The sequence below is a fragment of the Cucurbita pepo genome, chromosome 20 (genome assembly GCF_057944985.1).
Source record: "Cucurbita pepo subsp. pepo isolate OVF chromosome 20, ASM5794498v1, whole genome shotgun sequence".
Classification (NCBI taxonomy): domain Eukaryota; kingdom Viridiplantae; phylum Streptophyta; class Magnoliopsida; order Cucurbitales; family Cucurbitaceae; genus Cucurbita; species Cucurbita pepo.
Window position 1 is genome coordinate 3,810,557 of NC_141817.1, and position 25,387 is coordinate 3,835,943.

General features: G+C 35.9%; 3 protein-coding genes across 3 annotated transcripts; 2 read left to right on the plus strand and 1 right to left on the minus strand.

Moving 5' to 3' along the window:
• Positions 1-1,583: 1,583 nt before the first annotated feature.
• On the plus strand, positions 1,584-18,724 carry GRL (transcription activator). Its single transcript, XM_023663406.2, has 24 exons — positions 1,584-1,875; positions 2,362-2,799; positions 2,904-2,978; positions 3,226-3,306; positions 6,357-6,437; positions 6,590-6,672; positions 7,043-7,127; positions 8,403-8,528; positions 8,645-8,752; positions 10,136-10,180; positions 10,266-10,408; positions 11,129-11,261; positions 11,353-11,463; positions 11,543-11,621; positions 12,168-12,361; positions 12,786-12,931; positions 13,590-13,671; positions 13,799-13,909; positions 15,077-15,202; positions 15,278-15,417; positions 15,556-15,652; positions 16,528-17,519; positions 17,692-17,904; positions 18,104-18,724. The coding sequence occupies exons 2-24, from the start codon at positions 2,389-2,391 to the stop codon at positions 18,594-18,596; spliced, it is 4,155 nt and encodes a 1,384-aa protein (XP_023519174.2). The 5' UTR covers positions 1,584-1,875; positions 2,362-2,388; the 3' UTR covers positions 18,597-18,724.
• A 148-nt stretch (positions 18,725-18,872) lies between these two features.
• SRX (sulfiredoxin) lies at positions 18,873-20,683 on the minus strand. Its single transcript, XM_023663408.2, has 5 exons — positions 20,525-20,683; positions 20,259-20,428; positions 19,946-19,979; positions 19,361-19,454; positions 18,873-19,065 (listed from the first exon to the last, which is right to left on the minus strand). The coding sequence occupies exons 1-5, from the start codon at positions 20,607-20,609 to the stop codon at positions 19,050-19,052; spliced, it is 399 nt and encodes a 132-aa protein (XP_023519176.2). The 5' UTR covers positions 20,610-20,683; the 3' UTR covers positions 18,873-19,049.
• An 84-nt stretch (positions 20,684-20,767) lies between these two features.
• On the plus strand, positions 20,768-24,156 carry LOC111782622 (14 kDa zinc-binding protein). Its single transcript, XM_023663407.2, has 6 exons — positions 20,768-20,920; positions 21,003-21,107; positions 21,867-21,953; positions 22,620-22,767; positions 23,744-23,861; positions 23,946-24,156. The coding sequence occupies exons 1-6, from the start codon at positions 20,895-20,897 to the stop codon at positions 24,011-24,013; spliced, it is 552 nt and encodes a 183-aa protein (XP_023519175.1). The 5' UTR covers positions 20,768-20,894; the 3' UTR covers positions 24,014-24,156.
• The last annotated feature ends 1,231 nt before the right edge of the window (positions 24,157-25,387 follow it).

A 25,387-nucleotide genomic window follows, 5' to 3' on the forward strand; every position in this document is an offset into this window, starting at 1 on the left:
CCGTGTTCTCCTCTCTTAAAATCATGTAATTTTAATTGAGCATTTTTTTTGGATTAAATTATATGTTTAAGTGTTTTAAATTTCAAGTTTATTTAATTTTTTTTAAAATTTAAAAATTTATTATATAAAAATTAAAATTTTTAAATATATTAAAGTTTATTGCTTGCCAAATTAAAATTTTTAATTAGATAATTTTAAAGTTTAACCAAATATTTATTCAACCTATTTATAAAAATATAATTAATATTCATTAATGCTACGTGAATATTTTTTAATTCATAATTCCTTACATGTGTTATATTTTTAAAGTTTTCAAAATTTCTAAATTAAATTTAATAAAAAGTGAAAATAATTCTTTATTTTAATTATTCCTAAACTAATTAATAAATCATATAAATTTAATTTTAAAAATAATGTAAATTTTGGAGTCTTGCTTTAAATTAATAATAAAATGTTGTAAACCTAACTAAAAAATATTAAAAAATAATTAAAAAAATGTTATATCTCGATAAATTTATAACTAGTCATAATTAAACATATATTGATATATTTTATGTGATTTTTTCGTAAAATTTTAAATTATTAATTATTAAGGTCTGTTTGACGTCAATACAATAAAGATAAGGTGTGACAGACATTAATAATGACATTATCCATACATTAAAAAAAATACCAAACATTTTTTATAATTTTATTAATTAAAAGTGCTTTTAGGGGACATAATTAGCTGTTCATATACTCACATATAAATAATAATAAAATATATATAATTTAACTTTTAAATTTTTTATAATTTGAAATTCGAAAAATAACGACAATTTAAGTAGATACGATACCAACTATTATTTTAAATAATTTATTGTCCCTCTAAATATTAAAAAAATTAAAATTATTTGTCTGATATGAAATATAAATATTTCGTAATTAATTTTTTTTTATATAGAATAAAAATTATCGTATAATAAGTTATGGTATTTTAATTACAATATTTCCAAAATGTATACCTATTTTAATACCACTTAGTTTACTCCATTATAACTCTATTGGATTCTCGACTCGTGTTTTACTCTAATATATCACGATGTTATATTAATTTATCATGTAACGTCACGTTACTACACAAACTTCTATATGCATATAATTTACCAATAATTAAATAATTAATATTAGAGATGTCCATTTAATCTGTTATAAATATGATAGTAAAACTTCATTATAACAGAGAACAGGTAAAGTAGTGGAGAGAAATTTCTCCTCGTTTGACGAAATTACACTTTTGTCCTTGTCTTCGCTCCCACCCTCGCCCAACCTTAATTTTTATATATATTAAAATTAAAACACAAAACTAACTTATTATATATTTATTTAATATTTTAAATCTTTACTCAATAAAAAAAAAAAAAAATATATATATATATATATAAATAGTAGAAAATATTATATTATATTTTTATTAGACTATATTTATTACGCAGTTCATACGTAGCTGTGTCCGATATTCACATCACTTATATTTTCCCCATAAAATAAAAAAGAGAAAAAAAAATTAAAAAAAGAAAAAAAAGAAAAAAACAATTTTCAGAGTAGAGAGTATAAACAAAGATTTCTAAAATTGAAGGGTGAAGAACTGGAGATGGTGGAGTTGAGAGGACTGTGGAGATTTACATCTTTAGCTCAATACAAATTCCCGGAGAAACAGGCGACCATGAGATTGACTTGAAAAGGGGAAGGGAAAAGGAACGGATTCTTCAACTCTTCGTCATCTCCAGCTTCATTTCACTGTAATTTTTCTCTTTTTTTTTTTTTCTTCCATCAACTACTGAACTGGATCTGAGCTCAGTTTTATGCTTACTTGAGCTACTCGAGATTATCGAGGTATGTTCCGCTCTGTTTTGCTGTTGTGTTGTCTGGTTTGGTTGCGTAATGCGTCTTAAAATTGGGAGAGAAATGTGGTTGTTTTTCGCAATTTAATTCGACTTGAGCACTGTTGGGAGGGAGGTTCTTGTAGCCTTTAAACTGTTTTCATGGAATTCAACATTGAGATGAAATTATTGGAGGCAGTGCGCGAAACAAAGCTTTGTTTTTACAGAATTTTGAAGAGAGGAAGGATTTTGTGTAAGAACATGGAATTTGGTCGGGCTGTTTTAGCTGCTTAGGTTGAATTTGCTACATGTCGTTTAGTTTTTGATGTGTTGGTAGCTTCCTTCCCCTGGATGAAGTCTTGTCACTCACTGTTGACCCGTGGAGCTGGAATAACGAACACAAAGCAATTAGATGCTATGCAATTAGTGCTGTGGAATTAATCTCTTTTCTCCTTCCATGATTTATTTCTAGTTATACTTTATATTGCTGAAATTGCAGATTTTCTAGCATTGGCGTTATTAATCAATGGCGAAATCGAGACAGCGCTATTCAGTTCAGGATCCATCTCTATCACCCACCAATAATAGAACAAGGGAGGATGACCAATCGAGATGGACCGAGTACTTAGGGCCGGATATGGCTTCTCCGGTTGCAGCTCGGAGCACTAGAAATACTGCCCATGATGGCCAGAACCCTATTTCAGTTGGGTCCCTTAAGGGTTTGAATGTTCAGTGGGTGTACCAGCTTATTGAAGTTGCAGATGGTCTTATGGCTAAAATGTATAGGCTGAACCAAATCTTAGACTATCCTGATCCAATTGCTCATGTATTTTCTGAAGCATTTTGGAAATCAGGAGTTTTCCCTAACCATCCACGGATTTGCATATTGCTCTCGAAAAAATTCCCCGAACATTTTAGCAAATTACAACTTGAGCGTGTAAGATTTCATTTGTATTTGTCGGGCACATATGTTTCGTATCAGTCCTTTTTATATGTACAGTACTAATTAACTTAAGATGCTGTTGGAAAATATTGGCTCAGGTTGATAAAATTGCTCTGGATGCTATCAATGATAGTGCAGAACTTCATATTCAAAGTCTGGAACCGTGGGTTCAGGTAGGACTTGGTAGATCTTTAACTAGCTTTCATCGATTATTTGCACGTTCAAATTAATATACTGGCAGCTGTGCTTGTTTAGCTCTTTATACTCTCAACATTCGTGACTTCGCACAAGTAACCACAATCTAAAATAGAGTTTGCAAGTTGGTTGCTGTGCCGTTTCAAATGTTTACTTTTTTTTTTTTCCTCTATTAGATTTCAAGCATATACTATAAATTGTAACAGTTTCCTTTTTCTTTAACAGCTGCTACTTGATTTGATGGCATTTCGAGAACAGGCTCTGCGACTTATACTGGACATCAGTAGTACGGTCATAACTTTATTGGTGAGTTTTAGCAATAGTCATGTTAATATGTAGAAGATGTCAGCCAGCCAGAATGATATCTATACAAAGTTTTGTTTGCAACATGTTTTACTTTTGTATTAAAAAGACCTTGAAACCAACATACGCCATGTAGTAGAAGTCTCTTTTATAGTTTCACAGGGAGAAAGGAAGAAAAAGAAAAAAAAAAATCTGGGACCCAATCCTTCTTTCCCTTGGTAATTGAATAATGCTTTTTCTAGATCATCACCGGCCAAATTAGGAGATGGATTTATGAGTCTCCCACTATGCCCTGCCCAAGAAAGTTCCTCGTCACTTGTTCTGGAATCTTAGGCACCTTTATAGGCATCTTAGAAATATACAAAATGGACTAAATTATGAAAAAAAACCGTGAACTTTACCTTTAGTTTCAATAATATCTTTGTTTTTACTAAATTTGTAATATTACTCTTGACTTTCAAAAGTACCATTGGAGTTGAAATTTATTAGAATGTTGGACGAGAATTGGGACTTGGAAGCAGTGGCCTGAAATGGAAATTAGGAGTCGGACATCGCCACATTGTTCCAAGTCACCACCACACCTGCTCTAGATCCCAATTCTCATCGAACGTTCTATCAAATTTTGACATTTTTTTTATATCCTTGAGTTATTGGATTTCTACTCCCAGGGTAATTTTGAATAAACAATGTTTATGAAAGATCAAGGATAATATTACAATTTTTGAAAGAATGCGAGATATTTTTTTAAACAAATGATAAAGTTTAGGAGTATGTTTTGTAATTTGGCCAACAAAATATATTGGTGAACTTTCAAGTATAGAGTGGGTCCCATGTTGTAACCATTGTCAATGGCTTTGGCTGTTATTTCATCCATATCCATGTTGGTACTGTATACTTGTATGTTTAAATATCATCACTGGCCCATAGGGTCAAGCCCAATAATTGTATGAGCACCGTTTATATTTATTTTAGGAAAATGATTTAGGTATTTTAGGAATAAAGATACCTAGATATTTTAGAAAAATGATTTAGGTATTTTAGGAAAAAAAATATCTAAATATTTTTAGGAAGAAGGTCGAGAAATTTTAGGAATAAATTGTCTAGCCTCTACTATAAATACCCGTTCACCCAGGTTTTCATCCCAAGGAATACAAAGTAGTAGTATTCTACAAAATGTCTTGTAATCTCTCGATTGATCTTAATAAAAAGTGCGAGTGTTTTCCATAAAAGAGTTATGTTCAGCATTGTATTCTCCAAGTTGACCCCATTGCCCTAAGTTTTTTCAAGATCTTAAGAATACTGACACATTCTCCCAAGGTTTTTCAAGATCTTAAGAATACTGGCACATTCTCCAAGCCATCCTCATCATTCCTTTTATCCATAACTATTGCCAAATATATTTTTGTTCCTCCCTTTCAACTTCTACTCAATCTTATGATTGTAAGGATCAACATGTTACCAAGCCAACCATTAGCCTCTGAAGTGGGATATTGCAAAGATATGGTTTTAAATTAAAAGGGAATAGGACTCATTTAAACTTTGTGTCTAAAATAAAATTGAAACATGATATGAAGAGTAGTTCTTTCCAATTGATTGACCTTGAACTTCGTTAATTTCCTCATTCAAATTTTGAGGCTAGCTGAGGATAGCTTTGGTACGATCATTTATCGAAAAGAAACACGAATGTCTGACAGCTTTAATCCTTTGGGTGAAGCCGTAGGGAGTTCAACCAGAACCCATATTCTCAAACTTTCGTTCTAATCTTTTCATTTGTATTTGTATCGAATCTAAGTATATATAGAGTTATTTCCTTAAAAACAAAAGAAGTATAGACAGACACATACAATTGACTAGAGGTAGCGCTCTCTATGAAGGATAGAGAACAATCAAAGTCAAAACTATTGCTGCTAGTGTCAATTAGAAGAAGTGGCAGTTACTAAAATTCTAGTTATTCACTACCATGGGTGGCCTAGTGCTCATTGGGGCAAGTAAAAATGAAAGAGGGACTTCAGAGAAATGAGTTTAAGCCCCATGGTGGACCTACGCAGGATACTATATTGTGATTTCCTAACAAATAAATGTTATAGGGTGTGGTAGTTGCATAAGGGAGATTAGTTGGGTGCATACATGTAAGTTGGCCTAGACAATGAAGAAGCATTTTCCCCGATTCATAAGTTGCCAAAATGGAGTCACTAAGCCTATCCTTGTCCAACACATCTTCAGCATCCGTCTTACCCCTATAAAAAAGTTATCTTTTAAGTCTACTGAATTTCTTAATGAACTACAAAGCTTGAGACAATGTGATTTTGTGGTTGAACATGGTCCTCGCCATGTGATGGGGAGTGTAAATTAAAAATATTAAACTACCAGTCAATCCAAAAACTTAAACGAGTGGTTTATTGTAAATTTAATTATATCAATACTTTTAACACTCCCCTTCACTTGTGGGCTTGCAAATTTATAGAAGGCCCTACAAATGTAAATCAATATTAATTGGATAGGAAATGACATTATAGGGGTTCAATCACATTACCTTCTGCTCTTGCAAATTTATAGAAGGCCCAACAAATGTAAATCAATATTAATTGGATAGGAAATGACATTATAGGGGTTCAATCACATTACCTTCTGCTCTGATACTACGTAAAGTTACCAATCAACCTAAAAGTTTAAGCTGTGGGTTATGGTAAATTTAGTTATACCAATACTATAACAAAAAGAAATAGCTGGAAGATAAAGTTAGGTGTACAGAGGTCACATGTTCTTTTAAGATTTGAGATCGGATTTTGTAAACCTTGGAGAGCTTTCTCTAACTTGTTAAGAAAAGAAGCATTCACCAACAAACAATTGACTCGAGCATATTTTTCCTATATAATTAATTGTAAAGCTTTCTTGTAGCTGCTAAAGCTTGATATCTCTGAATGAATAAATAAAGCATGGTACTTGCAGTGTTGTCACTTTATGATCTTACTTTCCTGGTGTACTTATTATTAAAATAACAGTGACAATGATTCTGTATATTATCTCTAATAACTTGTGACAGTATTTTGCAGCCCCATCAAAACTCAGTCATTCTGCATGCTTTTATGGATCTCTTTTGTTCGTTCGTCCGTGTTAACTTGTTTGCTCATAAGGCAAGTCAACTAAAAAATTTGTTGTTTTTGGTATTTTCCCCTTGTGTTTCAATTTCATTAATCTAAGAGCTTATCAACTATACATGTTGGCAACACCCCCATTTTTGTTGACATGTTAATTTTTTATTTTGCTGATAATGGTTTCATGACAGTTGCCAAGAAAAATGATGCTTCAGATTTATAACCTCTTGCACGCCATGACAAGAAATGACCGAGACTGTGATTTTTATCATCGGTATGAAGTGTAGTTATTTCTTAAGTTCTACCTCAGCCTGTCACTGTTTGTATTTTCAGAGAGATAAAAAATTATATTCTATATTTAACTGCATTATTTTGGCACTTTTGGATGAAAAACAAAATTACATTTATTTACAAGTTTGAGGATTACCATGACGTTGAGCTGAAGGGTTATTTTGGATTCACCGTATTTTCAGTATCCAGTCAGTTAGGCGCTCGTTCTTACCGTTAGCCATTTTCTTAGCCAAAATAATGATTGGTGATGCTAGACTTATTTTCATCATGATCTCTAACTCATAGTTTCAAAGAAAATCTTCAACTTAGACTAACAAATTATTCATTTTATGTTTCTTTTTTATGAGTTACAGGCTGGTTCAATTCATTGACTCATATGATCCACCGTTGAAAGGACTACAAGAAGATCTAAATTTTGTCAGCCCACGTATTGGAGAGGTTAACGTCACTTTTATCTTAATGAAAGCAATTTACAAAATGGCCCTTCTTTTTTGGGCATAATGAGAAACAAAAGTTATAGGTTAAATTATAATTTTAAGTTTGGTCTATTTAACAATTGTATATAATGGGTCCGGGATTTGTTGTTTATTAAGTTCCTAATCTTTTATTGTCATGTCTAATAGGCAGAATGTTTAGTTATGTTTTTAATAGGTCTCTAAATTTTTTATTTTGTGTCTAACAAATTCATGATTTATGAGAAACTTCTTAAAGTTTAGGGGCTTTTAGACACATAATTCAAAGTTAAAAGGATTCATTATGTAGTTCTTAAAGCTTAGGGACCTATTAGACACAATATTAAAAATTTAGGGACCTTTCTTCCCAATCTTCGTGGGTGTCTGGGGTAACTTGAAGATACCTTGACTAATCTTATGGGGCAACTACTTGCCCTAATATATTTGGTTGTGAAGAGAATTCATAGGGTATTAAATTCTAGAAGTGATACCATGACTTCAATCCATTATCTCTAAGCCATTCCTTTAGTATTTGCTTGGCCATTATTGATCACTAGGTTAACCTAATAGTTAAAAGTTTTGGTACATATTAAACAGTTTTTAAAATTTAGGGTCTTATTAAATACGATCATCAAAGTTGTGAAACCAAGCTTGTAACTTACCCAAAATTCTATATATAAAATGCTGAGAAAGATGATACTGGTCAAACATATAGTAGACATCATACCAAGCAAACTAAAGAAAGGAAAGATACATTTTCTTAGTCAATGAGGTATGAGAAATAGTTACCTTTGGTCCTCAAAAATATCTAGTTTAACCCTAGAAGATTTGAAAAAGCTGTAAGATGGTCCCTGGAAATGGTGTTATAAATTCTTGCAGCCAAGCTTTAATAGTAGTCTAAATGTACAGAATAACAAGGAAAAGGAATATAGAAAACAAATATGACATTTATCTGAAATAGTTATTTTGTTCATTTACTATAACCCTTTTTGATTTTCTAGACTGGAACAAGTTTTTCTCCGCTTTTCTTCTATAATTTTGAGGAGATTGCACTAAATGGCTTATAGCTAAATGTATCCAAATAAATGTCATGATTTAGTTTTACTGAACTTGTTTCTTGCATCTATGGAACCATAATTTGATTCGTTGAATTAGTATGACTGGTTTTGATGCTTTATTCTTCTCTGTTCATTTCTGTATAGAATGTAAAGTTTGTAACTTGTGAAGAGTTGTTAATGCAATCTTTACTTGGCCATTTTAGGTCTTAGAGGCAGTGGGTCCTATTATTTTTCTGTCAACGGATACAAGAAAACTTAGAAATGAAGGATTTTTAAGTCCATATCACCCTCGATATCCAGACATACTCACAAACTCCGCTCATCCAATGGTAAACCTCTCTTTGGAGGATCTTTCTATATCATACTACTGATAATTAGGAAAATTTTGAAGTATTGTTTTGTTTATTGCTTACTCTTCTAATTTGTTCCACCACTTCATGTGCAGAGAGCACAAGATCTTGCAAATGTCACCTCTTATCGGGAGTGGGTATTGTTTGGGTATCTTGTTTGCCCTGATGAGCTGCTTCGTGTAACCAGCATTGACATTGCTCTGGTACTTGCCTCTATATTATGAGTCCTTTCCTTCTAGCTGAAATTTTCCTTGTGAACTAAAAGTATCTTCATGTCCCACTCCTACCTATCCTAGTTGATATTTTTGGTTCATGCATCATGTAGGTACTAATGTGATGTCATCTCCATTTACTTATATTCGAGTAAATTTACTGGATCAAACTTTACAATTTTAGGTACTATTATATAAAATCCTCCTTTTAGTGGCTTGGACCCTCTGTTGTTATCAGTGGGCAAAAACTTGTATACAGTAAATTATTTAATATTTTTTCACAAAAAAAAAAAAAAAAAAAAAAAAAGAAAAAGAAAAAAGGAAAAGAAGGTTTCGTGGTCATGGAGATGCATGGGGGACTCATTTCATAAAGGTACTGTTAACAAAAATATAATGAGACTAATACTCTTATTTCAGAGAAAGCTAATATTCTGGAAGTCCCTAGGTAGGTATCAATTTTTTTTAAGAAAAAAGAAACAAGAACTTTTTCATCGATACATCAATTAGTTTCAAATTTGAGTCCAGATGATTGTTGCTTCTGTCTTGGTCAAAAGGTCGAATAGTTTTCTGTTTCCATATCCTCATATCTCAAGCTACTTTTACCAATACTGGACAAGTTACTAACCCTATTTGTGGCCAAGAAAGCAGTTGATGGGTGGTGACGGAGTCTTTGAAAAACGAAGGAAGAGTTAGTCTTCCAATTAGTCCACATAAATTCCACAAGAATGAGGTAGGTTTGGAGTTTTGGATTCTTTGGAAATGGTGGATGGGGTTGTATTTTTCATCTTAGATTTTTTTTGTTGCCATTGATGGGAAACCAAAAGGAGTTCTTTCCTTATAGGACGTGGATTAAAAAATATGCATGTCCCTAATAACCATTAGATATAATTTTGAGGTACTTTTACAGTTCTCTCTCGAACACTGTGGCCTCAAATAATTTCTCCTAGAAAAGGACTTCACTTTTGTTAGATCTTGGCAGAAGGAAGCAAATGAAATGAAGATCAAACCTTGTGCTGGGATTCAGAAGTCGGTATTTCTTGTCTTAATGGCATCCTATCCCTGCTTTGTATGTAATAGTGGAAAGCCCCAGCATTCTGATGGAGTTTATCAACCTGTGGATAAATATTTGTTTCCTGATTAGTCCGACATATTGCTGAGTGTCGAATATTGTAGTGCTTTGTTGGCTTCTTGGTATTAGCTGCGTGAGATGTTTTCACCATCTTCTTACTGTAGTTCTGTCCTTGTCTTCCCTCCCCCTTTTTTACTTGCTTTTGTCTTCTCTATAGAATTATTTCCACTTTAGTTGGATATATTTATCATAATTTCTTATGGATTTTGTTCTCTTCTCTCTCATCCTCCATTCTGACATTTCAGGTCGTACTGAAGGAAAATTTAATTCTTTCTTTATTTCGAGATGAGGTGAGATAGAACAACCTTCAGAAACCCTTATTTGAAATAGTTTTTATTCATTTCTGTTCTCATCGCTGCTTCTATTGACATGTAGTTCATACATCTACATGAGGATTATCAATTATATGTTTTACCAAGAGTATTAGAATCAAAGAAGATGGCTAAATCTGGGCGTACAAAGCAGAAAGAAGCGGATCTGGAGTATAGTGTTGCCAAGCAGGTTGAAAAAATGATCAGGTAAAAAGAAAGTCTCATATTTTCTTCTGTTTCACCGTGTAATCATCCATTTATCTTTTTAAATTGTATGTTTTTTACTAGGACATGAGAATCACGTTGGTTGGAAGGGATATCATTATCAGTCAATACCTGCAGTTTTCCTTTTCAAGAAAATGCTTTTTGTATATCTGATCACGTGCATTAGTTGTACTCTGCAGAGCTCATTATGTGCTCTAACATGTTAAGAAGTTCAAGCAAAGTTCCTTGGAGGGTTGTAATAAGAATTACCCTAGTATATGGTATTGATTAATAAGCAAACCTCCGACTCAAGTTTGGATAATGTGGTTCGCTTGATGGTTCTGGATAGGAAATAGGTAGTAAAAGGCCTAGCATATTAAACTTTGTTAGAATGTGTGGAAGTTAAGATTAGGGAATCAATTCATGTGTGTTTTATAGGTTTCAGGTGAGTGTTTTGTTTGATCAATAGTAAGCCTTATTCAGGTAGGTTCGAAAAGAAAGTAAATCTTATTCAGAGGTCCATTCTTGATGGCAAATCTGAAAACCTTAAAAAAAAATTAAAAAATAAAATAAAATTTTAGTCGTACTGAAAAATTTCCCTGATCTTGTCTTCATAAATTCTTTGATGAGTTTTGACCTGATTTTGTGTGTATTTTCTTCTTTTACCCCCTCCCTCCCCCTTTCATGAAGCTTATAATGCAATAAATTTGCTGTGCATTACAGCGAGATCCAGGAACAAGCAATAGTGGCTTGTGATGCCATACATCATGAGAGGAGAATATTTCTTAAGCAAGAGATTGGAAGAATGGTGATATTCTTCTCTGATCAGCCGAGTTTATTGGCCCCTAATATTCAGGTATTCTTCTCCCTTTTTGTGTAAGAATAATACTACCCTTTACTTGATGCATGACCTTTTAAATGTTTCCCTAATATCAAAATTATGACAGATGGTGTATTCTGCATTGGCTTTAGCACAATCTGAAGTGACCTGGTATTTTCAACATGTGGGAATCGCATCCTCAAAATCCAAAGCCGCCAGGATTATACCAGTGGACATAGTAAAGTGCTTCCACCCTGTAAAACTCCTCTACCAAAATGTTGAGGAAGTGTTTGATTTCAACTAAATTTTGTTTGCAGGATCCTAGCGACCCAACTATTGGATTCCTGATAGATGGAATGGATCGCCTTTGTTGTTTAGTGCGCAAGTACATTGCAGGTGGGGTCAATGCATCTGAAACAACTATTTAAGTCACAGATTATTGTGAATAAAATGTATTACTCTGACATAACATGTACAAAATGTAGCTGTTGTGGTTGATTGATTTTCATATTGTCCATAAATAAACGTTAAGAATGAATAAACAGCTTATGCTTTTGGAATGAGTGACATTTGAACGTGGTATTGATTGTATCACAATCGATCAAACATGTTTCTTACATTTTTTGTTTAAGGCTTGGGCTGTTACAAATGATATCAGAGTCAGGCACCGGGCGGTGTGCTAGTAAGGATGCCAGCCCCCAAGGGGTGGATTGTGAGATCCCACATCGGTTGGAGAGGGGAACAAAGCATTTAAGGGTGTGTGTGGAAACCTCTTCCTAGCAGACGCGTTTTAAAATCGTGAGGCTGACGTTGATACGTAATGGGCAAAAGCGGACAATATCTGCTAGCGATGGGCTTGGGTTGTTACAAAAAGAGCTACCAATAGTATCAGTGCTCCAATATAGAATTTTTTTTTACAAAATTTTGTGTGTTTGTGTGCAGCAATTCGAGGTTATGCATTATCATATCTTTCTTCCTGCGCTGGTAGAATCCGGTTTTTGTTGGGCACTCCTGGGATGGTGGCTCTTGACTTAGATGCCAGTCTAAAGGGACTTCTCCATCAAATTGTTTCTCACCTTGAAAGCATACCTAAGCCACAGGGTGAAAACATATCCACACTCACATGCGATCTCTCAGTAAGCAATCTTGGAAAGACCCTCTGAACTTTTTTTTGTACATATTATAGTAATCATAAACAGAGATGCAGTTTCTGGACATTCATTTTTTTAGTATTACAAACCTTATTCAAGTTAATGATCATGCTTAAACAACTGAAGTGAGTGTTTATATTTTGGTTGATTGTTTGGCAAGTGTATTGTGTTAATAGCATAATCGGAAGGATCATTTTCAGCCTGTTCCAATAAAGTCTGCGAAGCCTCAATGGCAGCACTCCTTGAATGTTCTAAAGAAAAAGTAAAGAAAAGAATAACTTTAAAGAAGCTAATAATTATAACGATTCAAATGTTATATTTTACTTTGAAGAATTGTTACATTCCTTGTTTAATATTTATCATTCTTATGTGTTAGCAGATTTTAATTAGTTGTTGACTCCATTTATAGGATTTTCGGAAGGATTGGCTGTCAGTACTGATGATTGTCACATCGTCCCGGTCTTCTATTAACATTCGACACTTGGAGAAGGCAACCGTTTCCACTGGGAAAGAGGGCTTATTATCAGAAGGAAATGCTGCATATAATTGGTCCAGGTTCTTTATCTACCTGTAACTGTGTTTCATTGATTAAGTTTCATTGATCAAAATTCTATTGAATGTTTTGAGTAATCTATATTTGATTTGTTGAAGTTTTGCATGACAGTATCCTTCTTAAGAGTATCTTATCGGTAATATTTAATCTTCATTCTGAAAAAATGGAGGTATACTTAAAAGCTAAGAGTATTAACATATCCTATTTTATGCATTCTTTAATGAGGTTCAATGGAATATAAGTTGGTGAAAGAGAATACAACAATAATTATGTCTAAAAATCTGAATAATGGAAAAATGGTCTTGTATGATCATGAACAATGGAAGACTCTAAAGATCCTTGTTCATAGAGACCTATTGACTCGGCCTTACTTTAACAAGATATGTATTATAGGTTGCACAATTGTGTCCTCGAGTTCCAAAGAATTCCATCCGCTATAGATTTTTTATTTTTTAATTATTACGTTAACATAAATTCCAAGGCATACAGCAAAAAACCCTCTAGCAAGGAAACCAGGTCGTTTTTAGGCATCCAATAGAAAATGTAGATATTATGTATATGTAAGGATTAATAAATTTTTTAAAAAAAGATGTGTTGACGAACAAATATTCAACCGCTTGTAGCACAATATATTGACTTTCATTTTCTGTATTATTTCAGATGTGTTGACGAGCTAGAATACCAATTATCAAAGCACGGAAGTCTTAGAAAGCTTTACTTCTACCACCAGCACCTTACAGCAGTGAGTACTTGTTTTCAAGAACTGCATGGTTCTAATTACATATATATTTGCAGTTGTATTTTCAATATTATGATTAATTTGTAAATGCACTGATAATGTGCATTAATATGCCTCTGTTTTTCGAAAGGTCTTCAGAAATACGATGTTTGGACCTGAAGGACGACCTCAACATTGCTGTGCATGGCTCGGCATCGCCAGTAGTTTTCCCGAGTGTGCTTCACCAATTGTCCCAGAGGAGGTAATTTTTCAACACATCCTTCCATGTGGGATTAGAGCGGTCGTTGGCAGCTTTCCCCTGTATTTTGGGTATTCGGGCTCGAGAGGAATAGTAAATTTTTTAGAGGTTGAGAGGTTATAAAGTGGTTTCGACTCCCTTTGTGGGGTTGGTTTTCTGACATGCCCTTGCATATTCTTTCATTTTGTTTAATATAAGCTTGGTTTTTCACTTTTACAATAATGCCAAATGATATAAACATCAAATTTGTAGCATATAAACCGAAGTCGGGTCCCTTAACTTGGTGGGAACCAGCTTTATGATTACGGAGGACGAATGAGCAAGCCAATTATGTACATGGCTTAATATTATGTTCTAAAGGAAAGATTTCACCAACTAATTAGAGAGCCCAGCCTTCACTAGAGTTAGATTTCATGCTCTTTATACAACTTTTTGTTGAGGATTGTTGGGAGAGGAGTCCCGAGTTGATCATGGGTTTATAAGTAAGGAATATATCTCCATTGGTATGAGGCCTTTTGGGGAAGCCCAAAAGCAAAGCCATGAGAGCTTATTCTCAAAGTGGACAATATTATACCATTGTGGAGAGTCGTGATTCCTAACATGGTATCAGAGCCATACCCTTAACTTAGTCATGTCAACAGAATCCTCAAATGTCGAACAAAGAAGTTGTGAGCCTCAAAGGTGTAGTCAAAAGTGACTCAAGTGTCGAGCAAAGGATGTACTTTGTTTGAGGACTCTAGAGAAGGAGTCGAGCCTCGATTAAGGGGAGGCTGTTCAAGGGCTCCATAGGCCTTAGGGGAGGGGAGGTTCTATAGTGTGCGTTGTTCGAGGGGAGGATTGTTGAGGATATACGGTAAAAGTTAATAGTTAATGTATATCACTGATTTACAATCTTGTGAAGAACCAACTAAAAGTTTGTTGGATTTGAGGTTAGTGTTGATATCTTAAAAGTGGAGAATGAATGTGAGAAATGAGACTTTTTGGATTATTCCTCATTTCCTGACGGATATTTAGTGACATCTAGTAGTGGTGATGGGATGGACCTCGTTATGATTATTATGTCGGGGTTTTGATGTAGTTCAAGTTCATATCCGCCTACTATTACATTTCCTTATCGAATAGTCGATCAAATATTTCGAAGAAGCATTTGTGATTTGAAGTTCATGGCAGGTCACTAAAATTGGCAGGGACGCCGTACTATATGTAGAATCTCTCATCGAGTCTATTATGGGTGGTTTGGAGGGATTGATTAATATCCTCGACTCCGAAGGAGGATTTGGTGCGCTAGAGATTCAGGTAATTTTATATTGCAATATTCAACACTTGAGGCACTATTCAACGCTTAAGGCTAATGCTTTTAAGAAATTTCAGCTTCTACCAGAGCAAGCAGCTTCTTTTCTAAATTATGCTGCGAGAGCTTCAATTCCTTTGTCTAAATCTCCAAAAGGAGCAGCTGGTTTTCCCTTACCTGGCTATGAAAGCTATCCTGAAAATAATGGTTCAATAAAAATGTAAGCTGTTTTTCTTTATTATAACTTTGTTTCGTTCCCGCATTTTAAGATTTTCGAGGAATGGAGGCTTTAAAAAATATTCTAGACTTGTTAGAACTCGAGTAAATGAAGTCGGTCTTCAAAAATTTCCTCTGACAGGCTTGAAGCTGCAATGCAAAGGTTGACCAATCTATGCTCTGTTCTGAATGACATGGAGCCTATATGTGTTCTAAATCACGTTTTTGTTCTGAGGGAGGTATGATATGATTACTTTTCACATTTTTTTCGTTTTCGTTGTCTAGCCTTCCAGTCCTTTATGATTTGGGATTAATGTCACAATTCCACGAGCATTTAAAATCAGTTCCATGCTTCTTTATACCCTCTTTATGAGAAAGCAGCCATACAAGAGAAGGTTTTTCTTTGAGTTTGACAATGATATTAACAAGTTTTCTTAGATCCCACGTTGATTAGAGAGAGGAACGAGTGCCAGCGAGGACGCTGGGCCTCGAAGGGGGATGGATTGTGAGATCCCACGTCGATTGGAAGGGGAACGAGTGCCAGTAAGGACGCTGAGCCCTAAAGGAGTGGATCGTGAGATCCCACATCGGTTGGGGAGGAGAACGAAAACATTCTTTATAAGGGTGTGGAAACCATTTGTAAGAACCCAAGTCCACCGCTAACAGATATTGTCCTCTTTGGGCTTTTCCTTTTGGGCTTCCCCTCAAGGTTTTTAAAATGTGTCTGCTAGGGAGAGATTTTCACACCCTTATAAAGAATGTTTCGTTCTTCTACTCAACCGATGTGAGATCTCACAATCCATCTCCCTTCAGGGCCTAGCATTCTCGCTGGCGCTCATTCTCCTCCCCAATTGATGTGGGATCTCACATTTCTTTTCTAGCATAATTGGGCAAATTGGGCAAATTGAACGAGACGACTTTTTCTAGTATATGGGAAAAAGAACAAAACAATTTTATTAATATACTAGCCCATGTCCTACCTGGTATTATCCTTTCTTTAAATGTTGCTTCCTTTGTCTCGTAAACAATGACAACTTTGATGGTTCCTTTAGAATCGTGCATCATGAGAGAGAATCATGTGATTTCATGATAGCTAATAAGCTATTTGTTGCAGTATATGAGAGAATGCATCCTTGGCAACTTCAGGAGGAGGTTACTTGCTGTAATAAAAACCGAGAATGACCTTCAACGACCTTCTATTTTAGAATCTCTGATTCGTCGGCATATCAGTATTGTCCATCTTGCAGAGCAGCACATTAGCATGGACCTTACCCAGGGAATACGAGATGTTTTGCTTGCGGAGGCGTGCTCGGGTCCAGTTTCATCTTTGCATTCATTTGAGAAGCCAGCAGAGCAACAAACAGGATCAGCAACTGAAGCTGTCTGTAACTGGTACATTGAAAACATAATCAAGGATACTTCAGGTGCTGGAATTCTTTTTGCTCCACTTCACAAATGCTTCAAGAGTACAAGGCCCGTGGGTGGATATTTTGCTGACTCTGTCACAGATGCCAGAGAATTACAAGCCTTTGTTCGGATATTTGGTGGCTATGGAGTGGATAAGTTAGAGCGTATGCTAAAAGAACATACAGCTGCACTTCTAAACTGCATCGACACATCATTAAGGTCTAACCGTGAGGCGCTAGAGTCAGTTGCCAGCAGTCTGCATTCTGGCGACCGAATCGAAAGAGATGCATCCATTAAGCAAATTGTAGACATGGAGACGGTAATTGGATTCTGTATTCAAGCAGGTCTAGCTCTGGCTTTTGATCAGAACTTGGCTGAAGCAGCTGGAACTGTTCTTGAAGATAGTGCACCCTTGATTTATTCGTTGTTAGCTGGGTTCGTTAAGCATATACCCGACGCATTACCTGAAAGGAAGGATATTAGGAGGATGAGAGAAGTGGCTAACAGTGTTGCAGTAATCTCTGATCATGATACGCAGTGGATAAGATCGATTTTGGAAGATGTCGGGGGTGCAAATGATGGTTCGTGGGCTTTGTTACCGTACTTATTTGCCTCCTTCATGACTTCTAATATTTGGAATTCGACTGCCTTCAACGTCGATACGGGAGGTTTCAACAATAATATCCATTGCCTAGCAAGGTGAAATGGCACATTTGTTAATCTTACGATAACTCTTTCTGAGTTCTAACACGCTTGAATTTTGGTTGAATACGTCTTCATTTGTAGCGTTGTCTTGCTCCTTCCATATTAGCCTTACGGTCGGTCTGAATTCTTTTTATCTCTTGCTATACTCAACTAAATCTGGTTGCAGGTGCATCACTGCAGTGATTGCTGGAAGTGAGTACATGAGATTGGATCGTGAACATGAGCAGAGGCAGCCTTTTCCAAATGGTCATGCTGGTGGAACGTTGAATTCCGAGGGCGATGGTCTTACATCGGTTGAAGCAAGCATAAAGTCAACAATGCAGCTCTTTGTAAAACTTGCTGCTGGAATTATCTTAGATTCATGGAGTGAAGCTAACAGGTAATCTAATTTTGCATATAAATTTCTTAGTTTATATTCTGAGTGCAACTCGAAACTGTTTGTTTGAATGTTAAAAACCTGCTCGAGTTGAAGCCTTAAGTTTTCTCCATATTTGTCTGCTCATATATAATGTCGAACGTTTTCGGTATCGTTAATCGGCATACTATGTAGGATAGGTACTAACTTCTTTTTCCAACAGATCTCATCTTGTAGCACAGCTTATCTTTCTTGATCAACTATGTGAGGTCTCACCTTACCTTCCAAGAAGCTCTTTGGAGCCTTATGTTCCTTATGCCATTCTACGTTCAATATATAGCCAATACTATGCCAATTCTCCAGGGGCATTAGCGCTCCTCAGTGCATCCCCACGCTACTCGCCCGTTGTGTCGCTAACTCATGCATCCCCTGCACCACGCCAGCCTCGTGGCGATGCTACTCCTCAGTATGGAAGCAGTGATTTGAGTTACTTTAAGGGATCAATGATGCATAGTCAGGGCTCTATCCATGATCATGATAGCGGAAGCTCAAGGAGCATCGAAACTAAACACCGGAACGCTCGTCGTTCAGGCCCTTTGGATTACAGTTCCAGCCGCAAAGTGAAACATGTTGAAGGCTCAACTTCAGGCGGCTCAGGTCCTAGCCCCCTTCCAAGGTTTGCTGTCTCAAGATCTGGACCGCTAGCATACAAGTAAAACTTCTCTTTGTTCCATGTTCTTCTTCTGCCATTGTAATTTGTATGAATTTTGTTAAAAATGTACGTGAAATTGCTTCAAGTTCTATGATAGAACAAAAATCAATCAAATGAAGTAGTAGTTCCTTAGATCTTAGTATTGTGATTATGATTTTTTTTATCACTTTTGGAAGTAGTAGCTCAGATTTGGCCATGAAACAAATCTCAATACCAGTAACGGTCTCGAGACAGCAACGCTTCGCATTATGCTCGAGTTAGTAAGTTTTAGACATCGAAATGGATCTCCAAGTAATGGTTTCTTTACATGTAAACCTTTGAGATTGAAAATATTTGTAATATTCATATACACATGCTTTGTTCTGAGTATCCATTAATAGCTTTTGATGGCATTAAAAACAATAAATAGTTTGATGGAACTTGCAAATTTACTACCAGCAGGCAACCTTCTGAAACCTCAACGTAGGTGGTGCCTGCAAGATGATGGACAAACAAATGCATTATAAAGGGGAAAATCAATCACTAGAAATAGCACTTATATGCACATTTGGAAGCGGTTTTGAAACGGTTTAAAATCACTTAGAAACATATTTTTAATCATTCGAAGTCAATTTTGCTGGTAGGAAAATCAGGTTTAAACGTGAAGAATCAAATATTGAATTGATTTTGAACGAATAAAGGTATGTTTCTTTGTTAGAACATGACAAAAGTGATTTTAACCATTTTAAAATAGCTTCCAAACGTGTCCTAAGATGTAGTACAACAAACCTTAGGGTTTCCTTGGTTCCACGACGAATTTTGCAACGGATTGTAGGAAGCCCGAGCCGTTGATGAGCTTCATAACGATGACAACCAGAGAAACCTACAAAGACATGAGAAGAAAATCTAGTCATCCAAAATAATAAACTAGATGAGACATTTCCACTTGCTACTATACCAAATCAAGCATGCTTGAAGCATCCGACTGTTCTCACAAGACAGCCGTATGACCCTACCACATTTAATTGTCAAAAAAACTCGCAAGATATTACATCCTAGATGCCGACCACTGTACTTGATTCTATTGCTTCTAAACTCTTTAGGATTAGTATGAACTTTATTGACCATTAGGCCACGCTATCATGGTTGAAGAAATTCCCGTTCTTATACTTTAGAATAACCCATCTTAGAACTCGTACTTTAAATAAATCTTAAAATCAATCTCCCATCTTGAATGAACATATTTACTCTCTCGAATCAAATTCATTTTACAAAATTCAATCAAAATCAACTTCAAACGAACAATTAGTATTAACATTTATTAAAAGTACCAAGTTCTGAGTATTAACATTGATTAGGATAAAATTAGCATACCGTAATAAACTCCATCAACTTCAAGAACATCAATCTGCATCCACAGGAGAGAGAGAACAAGTAACTCGGTAACCTCAATCACTACTGAACTCATGAACTTTTAAGCCTCTAGAGCATATGTTGCCATCTTTCAATCAAGTTCATTAGCACTAATCCAAATCTTAAAGCATATTAGAATCAAAGAAGAAAAAAGTGCAAAAGAAAATCATGGACGTCCAATATTATAATCATTTCAGTCTGTTGATCCTGTGGGAAACGATCTAGAAACGAGTTCAATCAAGATATGATGAATGGAGGAGGCGAAAAAGCTCACAGGTACTTGAAGCCCAATTTCTTGTATACTTTCCATTAATTCTTTGATTTTATCGGGGTTGTTAGATCTGGTCCTCATTAGAGGTCTCCGTATCTTCTCCAGAGGAAGCTCCAGGATCACTGGCCCGCTGCCGCTGCCGCCGCCGCTCCCTGCTGATAATGGATGAGCGCCTACCATTTCATCGTTAAGATACCCAATTCGTCAACTGATTCGAGTGAATAAGGGGAAAAGGAATGAACAATCAAATAAAGGATAGCGAGAGGAACCATTTGTTGAAGAAGCTGAAGCAGAGACGATCCTGAAGCTGGGACTATAACTTGGGAAATTGAGAACGAAAAGATTAGCCATCATCGATCCTACTTCCGCTCTCGTCCTCTGTACAATATGGTAAGAAGAAGATGTGTATGGATGGGCATTAGCAGATCCAGCCCATGGAATGAGAGAAAATGGGCCGCCAATAAATCCCATTTTTTGTCTTCAGGGCTGAATTTTGGCCCAACCCATTTAAGTAAGAGCTCCTATGAACAAATAATCCTTGAGGCCTGAATTGAACCCAACCCATCAATTGTTTGTTCAACACACCTTGATTTTGCGGGTTTTCGAAGTCTTTCTCGCTCTGGTTGATTGAGGAAGCCAATGGCTGCAGGGACATCTTTCTTGAGGTGTTCTTTGTTCTTCCCATCTTTGTAGCATTTTCTGTCACAATGAAATGTGAAATTGTTTGTTTTGGTGTGAAACTCGCAGGCAATGTATAGCTACGACTACCAGAACATTGGTGACTGCGAAATTGAAACATTCCGGCAATCACTTCACGGCCTTTCTCCTTCCACTTCGTACTAGCTCTCGAAGGTAGACAAGATTTTTCTATGTTACGAGGATTATGTTGAAATCAAGAAGTTTGTTTTTATGGCTTTGGCTTATTATGACTGTAATATATGGGAGCGAAGAAATATTATCCATCTTGTTGAAATATGTATGGAGCCCCTAGTCTCTACCTCTAAAATGTAGACAGTATCTGAGATCCCACATCGGTTGGAGAGGAGAACGAATCATTCTTTATAAAGGTGTGGAAAACTTTCAATAGCATACGCGTTTTAAAAACCTTGAGGGGAAGCTCAAAAGGGAAAGCTTAGAGAGGACAATATCTGCTAGATAGATGTGGGCTTGGGCTGATACAAATGGTATGGCGATGTGCCAATGAGGACGCTGAGCCCCAAAGGAGAGTGGACACGAGGCGGTGTGCCAGCAAGGCCGTTGGGGGTGGATTGGGAGAGTCCCACACCGATTGGGGAAGGGAACTAGTGCCAACGAGGACGCTGGGCCCTGAAGAGGTGTGGATTGCGAGATCCTACATCGGTTGGGGAGGAGAACGAAGCATTCTTTATAAGGGTGTGGAAACCTCTCCCTAGCAAACGCGTTTTAAAAACTTTGAGGGGAAGCCCGAAAGGGAGCCCAAAGAGGACAATATCTGGGGGCGTTATTTTTTTTACCGCTTAATAGAATTTAATTCCATTTGAATTTCCAATACTTGATCTCTTCCCACTAATCCAATAAACTAGCTATTCAAGTACTGACATAGTTTTTATTGCTGCATTGTATTTTCTCCAGATTGACCATTCGTGCTAGCAGCACAAACAATGAAGAACTTGCTGCTAAAGCAGCTGCATCTGATGCAGACAGTGGAGCTCCAACCATGTATGTCTTTAATAAATTATTGAGGCTGATTAGATGTTGCTAAAGCCTTAAAATTCCATTATCCAAGAATTAAGCTTGAAGAATTATTAACAATATGGGAGTTTATTCACTTGTAAGAAGATATGCATGCTAGTGTCAAAAAATTATCAACTCTTGAACAAAGCAAAGGGATATATTGCCTTCCCGGATCAAAATATTAGGTGTGAAACTAAGCTACGTCTCATGTTTAGGATCTAAATCTAGGCATTATTAAGGTTAACATTGTCAAGAAAACCAAGTCTCGAGAAAGAGACGATGTTCGGGTGACGCGAAAATCTTGTTCCATTGATCCATCTAATCTACCCATATATTTGAGCCATTTGAATTGTGTTTCAAATTATTTACGATGTTGGAAATTTTTTGTAACGGCCCAAGCCCACGCTAGCAGATATTGTCCTCTTTAGGTTTTTCCTTCCAGGCTTCCCCTTAAGGTTTTAAAATGCCTCTACTGGGGAGAGGTTTCCACACCCACTCCCTTATAAGGAATGTTCCGTTCCCCTCTCCAATCAATGTGGGATCTCATACTTTTTTATTCTTTTAAGATACGGGTCAATGTTTGATGTTAAAAAGAAAATAGTTAAGACTGATATTGAGCTTATACGATATTCTTTGACATTTTTGCTTCAGATTTGACAAAATAATAGCCAAGGAAATTCCTTCAAACATCGTTTATGAGGATGAGAAGGTCCTTGCATTTCGAGACATAAATCCACAAGCTCCTGTTCATATATTAATCATTCCAAAGCTCAGAGATGGATTGACAGAGCTGGGAAAGGTGTTTCTTTTTTCCTCCTCTTCTTCTTATCTCTCTATACTATCTGCACATACTGAGTTCCTCTGAAATAGCATATTGAGTGTTCCTTTTTCTCTTTCATTCCTTTCTTTCTTTCATTCTTTTGTTCTTTTTGTTTTTCCTACAAAGTATAGAAACGTGAGCAAACAGTTTAGATGTAGTGTGTTATCGATTCTGGGTGATTTTTTATGCATTAATGGGCTATTTGGTGGTAGGAAGTCTACATATCTGATATCTATAGATGTTTAACATCTGGATAACTAGGAATTGAATGCCCAATAAATTAGATAACTATGTTTCTTGAGTAGAATAATCACATATAACTCTTTTTATATCTCTTTTTCCAAAAGTAATACCCTTCTTATACCATTATATTAAGTTAAGTCAACCACATTTCTTTTTCCTTTTTTCTTTTTTCATTCTTTCCTTTTCTAGTTGGAGGCTAGAATGGATTACAGCTCAAGCCCACGGCTTGCAGATGTTGTCCTCTTTGGGTTTTTTCTTTCAGGCTTCCCCTCAAGGTTTTTAAAACGCGTCTGTTAGGGAGAGATTTCCACACACTTATAAAGAATACTTTGCTCCTCTCCAATCGATGTGGGATCGCACAATCCACCCCCTTCGAGGCCCAGCGTCCTCCCTGGCACTCGTTCCCTTCTCAAATCGATGTGGGACCCTTCAATCCACTCCCCTTTGAGACCCAACGTTCTTGTTGACACACTGCCTCGTGTCCTATTGTGAGATCCCACATCGGTTGAAGAGGGGAACAAAACATTATTTATAAGAGTGTGGAAACTTCTCTCTAGTAGACACGTTTTAAAAATCTCGAGGGGAGTCCAAAGAGGACAACATCTGCAAAATTTTGAGCTGTTCTTCTGAAGACGCAGTTTGCGTTCATGCTTATGTTTTGAGCATTTAATAGCCCAAATGTGTGAAATTGAGGTGTGTATGAACTTGTTAGGCTGAAGCAAGACATGGGGAGATACTGGGTCAGCTGCTATATGCAGCCAAAGTAGTGGCTGAGAAAGAGGGTATTGTTGAAGGATTTCGTGTAGTGATCAACAGTGGTGCAAGTGCTTGTAAGCCTCAGAAACAATCTATGTTGTTCTTCTGTCTCTGCTTTTGGTGCCATCTTACACTGATATCTCTCTTCCTCACAACAGGTCAATCTGTGTATCATCTTCACCTGCACGTCCTGGGAGGGAGACAGCTGAAGTGGCCTCCAGGTTGAACCCAATTCCGTTACATTACATTTTCTAATATAACATACCTAAAACTGTTCATATATTTTCTTGTATCACATAACAAAAATAAAGGATTGCAATGATTTCTTTAGATGACTTGGATGAATCTATCAGAAGGCCATTTCCTCCACGTCCATAGCTTCGAGATTAATATGAGAAGTGAATTGACATTTTTTTTTTGTGTAGAAAAATTGACAAAATAGCGTAAAAACATTAACAAAGTATCACTAATATGATCTAACGTTTATAATTATAAATTTAAATTTGTTTTGAAATGGTGGTGGTTTAAACATTGCTGTGGTTCTGGTTCATTCGACCTTGATTCATTTTAATCCATGCTCTTTAAATGTTCATCTTGGTCCTTTTAAAATATTCATGGGTCCTTCTACTTTTAAGATTTGTTCATTTTGATCCTTCTACTTTTAACATTTGTTCATTTTGATCCATATACTTTTAAAATATCCACTTTAATAAAACAGAGGTCACTTTTTGGGCACCTACAATGTTTTAGAGCTAAATAGGCACATGACGTTGCCATTTGACTTCTTTTCTTATCCTATCCAGGCTGCACGACTAAAATTTATTCTAAAAAAACATAAATATCTCTAAAAGAAATTGAATAAAAATGAATATCATAAATATTTGGACAATAATGTTTTGAAGTTTATACTGAACTTCAGTCTTTATTTAAATTGGATTGCATCTTATTTAATAATAAAAATTGATTGATAATAAAAATTGGTTGAGTTGAAAAAATGTACAGCCAAACCAAAAAAAATTAGATTTGAAAAAAATGTCGCAACCCAACCAACGATCAAAATCGAAAGTGAACTTCAAAAATAAACATCGAAACCAGTGGCGTAACCATTTTCAAAGGAGCTAAGCGATTGCTTCGAGTGTCGTCGGGACTTACCTGCATTCAATTTCTTGGTTCAATTTTTTATTTCAGCTATCAGGCAATATCCAATGCAAGTGAATCAGTGAGGGTGTGGTTTCTTTTATGGAGAGATTGAAAGAAGAGAATGAGAGCACGAGAGAGCCAAATGGGCTAAACAAAATGGGTAAAGGATGAAGAAGATGGCCGAAGGGGGGCCCCCTTTGGTCGAAGAGTGAAATTGAAGGAGATAGGTGAAAAAACTAAGGTTCAAATGGAGGGATTGGACTTCAAGAAATCAATCATTATTGGGAACAATTAACAGCAACCAACCGAAACGTCAGTTTTCTATAATGACAAAATCAAAACCAATATCCCTAACCAAACCATCCATCCAAGGCCGATTAGGAATTTAAACACTTGAGAAGTCATTCCAAACTCGCTCTCACTCGTCAATACAATCATTCACCTAAGAGTATCCTTTCAG

What these genes read in the sequence shown, in the direction of transcription:
- GRL (XM_023663406.2), top strand. Translation starts at nt 2,389, where the DNA reads ATGGCGAAATCGAGACAGCGCTATTCAGTTCAGGATCCATCTCTATCA. An exon ending in AGTGCGCAAGTACATTGCAG is followed by an intron (nt 11,622 to 12,167) that starts GTGGGGTCAATG and finishes GTTTGTGTGCAG; the next exon opens with CAATTCGAGGTTATGCATTA. An exon ending in GCTGCATATAATTGGTCCAG is followed by an intron (nt 12,932 to 13,589) that starts GTTCTTTATCTA and finishes GTATTATTTCAG; the next exon opens with ATGTGTTGACGAGCTAGAAT.
- SRX (XM_023663408.2), bottom strand. Translation starts at nt 20,609, where the DNA reads ATGATGGCTAATCTTTTCGTTCTCAATTTCCCAAGTTATAGTCCCAGC. An exon ending in AAATTGGGCTTCAAGTACCT is followed by an intron (nt 19,980 to 20,258) that starts GTGAGCTTTTTC and finishes CTGTGGATGCAG; the next exon opens with ATTGATGTTCTTGAAGTTGA. An exon ending in AGTTGATGGAGTTTATTACG is followed by an intron (nt 19,455 to 19,945) that starts GTATGCTAATTT and finishes ATGTCTTTGTAG; the next exon opens with GTTTCTCTGGTTGTCATCGT.
- LOC111782622 (XM_023663407.2), top strand. Translation starts at nt 20,895, where the DNA reads ATGGCTGCAGGGACATCTTTCTTGAG. An exon ending in CTTCGTACTAGCTCTCGAAG is followed by an intron (nt 21,108 to 21,866) that starts GTAGACAAGATT and finishes TATTTTCTCCAG; the next exon opens with ATTGACCATTCGTGCTAGCA. An exon ending in GATTGACAGAGCTGGGAAAG is followed by an intron (nt 22,768 to 23,743) that starts GTGTTTCTTTTT and finishes TGAACTTGTTAG; the next exon opens with GCTGAAGCAAGACATGGGGA.